Source organism: Pyxicephalus adspersus, chromosome 3 (genome assembly GCF_032062135.1).
Source record: "Pyxicephalus adspersus chromosome 3, UCB_Pads_2.0, whole genome shotgun sequence".
NCBI lineage: Eukaryota > Metazoa > Chordata > Amphibia > Anura > Pyxicephalidae > Pyxicephalus > Pyxicephalus adspersus.
This window is the reverse complement of record NC_092860.1, coordinates 155,719,570-155,723,671: the sequence shown is the minus strand read 5'-3', so window position 1 is coordinate 155,723,671 and position 4,102 is coordinate 155,719,570. Positions and strand designations below refer to the sequence as shown.

Here is a 4,102-nt window from a genome sequence, read left to right as displayed (position 1 = left end):
TAGCACTGTGTCCTCTGCTCTCTTCTCTGATCCCTACACTTAGCACTGTGTCCTCTGCTCTCTTCTCTGATCCCTACACCTAGCACTGTGTCCTTTTTTTCTCGTCTCCTAACTTCAGGCTTTGTCCTATGTTCTCTTCTCTAATCAGATCACACTGTGGCCTTCTTTTTTTTCTGATTCATACACGTCTGTGTCCTCTGTACAATTTTCTTTTCGGATCCTGACATATCATGCAATGTTCTTTATAACTCCTACACGCTGCACTGTATTCCCTATCCATAGCTAACCACTGATGTATTAAATTATTTCTGTTTTCTGCAGCCGCCTCTCCCTTTGCTGATGACAGTCCATTTTTGGTTGGTAATTTTACTCTGAGAAACTTTGGTTTAGGTGGCTATGGGAAGATAGCAGATGTAAACCTTACAGGTAAGTCCAATGTCATGTAGGTGCTCAATTTGATGCCTCAGCTTCGCCAGCTCTGATTGTGCACAACTTTAACAGGGTTATGTTAAAAAATAATAGCCCGGCAGGGGAGGGCAGGTTTCACCCTTCTACCTTTCTCCCTTCTGCCCCCTTGTATTGTATGCCATGTGGTCACATGGTGATGGGGGTCCGAGTATGGTCATCAGGCAACTGGCATTTTCAGTGGTATTCCATACTTTTCTTTTACCTTTTTTTGTATTGTTATTGGGCTCACAACAAGCCAGTGTCCTCCCCGGGTCTGAAGCCTTGTGATTTACACTCGGTCTCTGCAGCCCCCACATTCCTTGGAGAATCTAGCTGACCTTCACCAAGAAAATGTGCAATACAGATAACAATTCACACGGCTCATATTGCAGGAGCAACAGATACTCCAACTTTTTTTTTTTTATGCCAAAAAAAGTCTCCTTGCTGCCTCCTACATGTGAAAATATCTGACTCTACACCAAATATGAGGTTCTGATACAGTCGATACAACCCTATGTGGTTCATTTATATGGCATGAAAGTGGAACTCCAGCTGGTTTATAGAATACTTTTGACTCAGTCGTTCTTCAATGCTAATAAAAAACATGCTGATAAGACTAAGATGAGTTCCCCAGGCCTTGGCTTTATTGCCCAGACAGCCTGGGGGGAGGGCAACACCTGTAATGGTTACTCCTGCCCTGGCAGACGGGGCTATGGCAGTTTGTGCCCACAGTTGGTGTTCCAGCCAGTTCACCCCAGAGGTAATACGTAGGGTTGAGGTCAAGGTCTAGTGCAGGAAACTTGAGGTGACACTATGGACTTGGCTTTTTACACAGGGAGCCAGTCATGGTGGACCGAAAAAAGGGTCATCACCGAACTCGGGGGTGGTCGGGAGAGGAGATGATGGGGCATTCGGATACTTTTAGCTTTAGTGTAAGTTCACAAAGTACGGCACTATTTAGTATTATAAATGCTGAGAAATCTTGTTCTGCGTACCTTTGTGTTTGGAATTGAGTGGTTGCTGTGTGTGTAATATTCCTGGCTGACCTTCAATTTTCTACATTTTTTTCCCAGTTCCCATGTTTGAAAACCACCCCTTTAATGGGATGACTATCCCCCCCCACCACATGGCAGTGCCAGATTGGGAATTCTGCACATTCCAGTACAACAGCACAATGCCCCAGGAAACCTGGACTCGCAACCAAAGATTTCCAAAGAGAAAAAGGATGAAGCCGGAGCAAGGATGGGCGCCCCCTTACTATCCACCTCGCCAGTCTTATCAAACCCGCATCTAGGGACCAGAGAAATGAAGGCTTCCCACGTTTTGAGGGATCTGCACTTGCTACTATGCCACTTTATCTCCTTCTACCTCAGGGTGTCTTTTAATAAAGGCATGGCACTATTTGTTCTGGTAAAGTGGGTCAAAAACATTGTTTTGCACTTTTGGAGTTTTGTTTTAGGAGTTTTCTCTAAGCTTTGGTACTGATCTTGTTCGTGAATTGAGCACCGAAACTTGGTTTGGACCTAAAAGTCCATCTCTTCCTCAACGGTTCTTCAAATGGAGCAACATTTGTCCATTACACATTTGGAGATCTGTCATTTATCCTTGGGGCATATGAGTTAATACATTCTTGGAGCTCCACCATTTACTCTTGGAAGTCCATTTCGTTTTTGAAGAAATTTGTGTTTAAAGACTTTCTCGAAACATATTTTTATGTTTGTTGTTCTTGTTTTATTTACTTTAGTCCTTTGATGTGAACTGAATTCCATTGGGGCCCTAGGACCAACCAAATGTCCATGGGTGTGAAGTAAAAAAATTGGCTTAAAAAGCCACCTTTAGCCAATGGAATTATCCAAATTGGTAAACCATTACCAAGCCTTTGGACCTGACAAAATGTTGTATTGGTTTGTACTGAATCTCAAGGTCTTCATTTAATATTGAATAGGAAGCTTGCTTGAGATCCAGAGATTGTTTGTTTGGTTTGGAATAAACTGACATTTTGCTGTTTTTTTTGTTGATGTTCAGATCATTTTCCTGCTTTTTAGAATAAAGTTATTTTCTTGTTTATCCATAATAAATCTTGTGTGTTTTTTTTAATTTTTACAGGTATCTATATAATTTCCTTAAACAAAATAACCCGTCCCCCAATTCCTCCCTGCATATACAAATATGATTGTTCATTTTGTTTTGGTTAAGGGTGGGAGTGGGACAAGATAGTGGTAGATTGCAAGATCCTAGTAATGCACGCAGGGCTCAGGTGTATGTAACGCATAGAGTGCGAAGATCAGTGTATGTAACGCATGGAGTGCAGGGGTCGGGTGTATATATTGCATTTAGCGTACAGGGGTCAGGTGTATGTAATGCATTAAGTGCAGAGGTCAGGTGTGTGTAATGCGTAGCATGCCGGTGTCAGGTGTATGTAATGTATGGAGTAAGGGGAGGTCAGGTGTATGTAACGCATAGAGTGCGGGGGGTCGGGTGTATGTAACGCATGGAGTGCAGTGGAGGTCAGGTGTATGTAACGCATGGGGTGGGGATATTTACTGCAATCCCCCTATGCACACACAGGATCCCTTGCCTTTCTAGGGCAGACTGACCTTCTCCCCTTCCCTCTGTTTCCCATGTACCACGACTGTCAGCATGGTGATGGCGCTGCTGAGAAGAAGCAAATCTTCTTTCTGGTTCTCCATCGGCGAGGGACACCGGGCTGGCTGAGGGAAGTTTGTTCAAATCCCTCCTGGTCCACAAAAATGAGGTCCTATTGCCTGTTGGACACCCCTGCCCCACAATCTCACCAGTAGCCAGCACATGGCTGACATTTTTATAAATAAATTTGTACCCCTTCCTTTTTGAAGAAATTTTGTGTTTAAAGACTTTCTCTAAACAAATTTTTATGTTTGCTGTTCTCGTTATATTCACTTATTGGCTTAAAGTCAGGTGTATGTATTGTATACAGTGTAGGGGTCAGATGTATGTAGTGTATAGAGTGTAGGGGTCAGGTGTATGTGTTGTATAGATTGCAGGAGTCAGGTGTATGTATCGTATAGACTGTAGGGGTCAGGTGTATGTATTGTATAGACTGCAGGGGTCAGGTGTATGTATTGTATAGACTATAGGGGTCAGGTGTATGTATTGTATACATTGTGGCGGTCAGGTGTATGTATCATATACAGTGCAAGGGTCAGGTGTATGTATCATATACAGTGCAAGGGTCAGATGTATGTATCATATACAAAGAAGGGGTCAGGGGTATGTGTTCTATAGAGTGCAGAGGTCAGGTGTATGTATTGTATAGATTGCAGGGGTCAGGTATATGTATCACATATGCTGTAGGGGTCAGGTGTATTTATTGTACAGACTGCAGGGGCTAGGTGTATGTATTGTATAGACTATAGGGGTCAGGTGTATGTATCATATACTGTGCAGGGGTCAGGTGTATGTATCATATACTGTGCAGGGGTCAGGTGTATGTATCATATACAGTGCAGGGGTCAGGTGTATGTGTTGTGTATGTATCATATACAAAGAAGGGTTCAGGTGTATGTGTTCTATTGATTGCAGGGGTCAGGTGTATGTATTGTATAGATTGCAGGGCTCAGGTATATGTATCACATAGGCTGTAGGTGTCAGGTGTATGTATCGTATAGACTGTAGG

General features: G+C 43.0%; 1 protein-coding gene across 3 annotated transcripts in view; it reads left to right on the top strand.

Annotated features, from left to right (window-relative positions):
- The window catches only part of LOC140327352 (PC-esterase domain-containing protein 1A-like), a 16,960-nt gene extending 14,435 nt beyond the window's left edge, over positions 1-2,525 (top strand). For all 3 annotated transcript variants that reach the window (XM_072406738.1, XM_072406737.1, XM_072406739.1), the window contains 2 exons: positions 322-426; positions 1,521-2,525. In XM_072406738.1, coding sequence (XP_072262839.1) covers positions 322-426; positions 1,521-1,741 — 326 coding nt within the window. In that variant the 3' untranslated portion in view covers positions 1,742-2,525. The remainder of the gene's footprint in view (positions 1-321; positions 427-1,520) is intronic.
- The last annotated feature ends 1,577 nt before the right edge of the window (positions 2,526-4,102 follow it).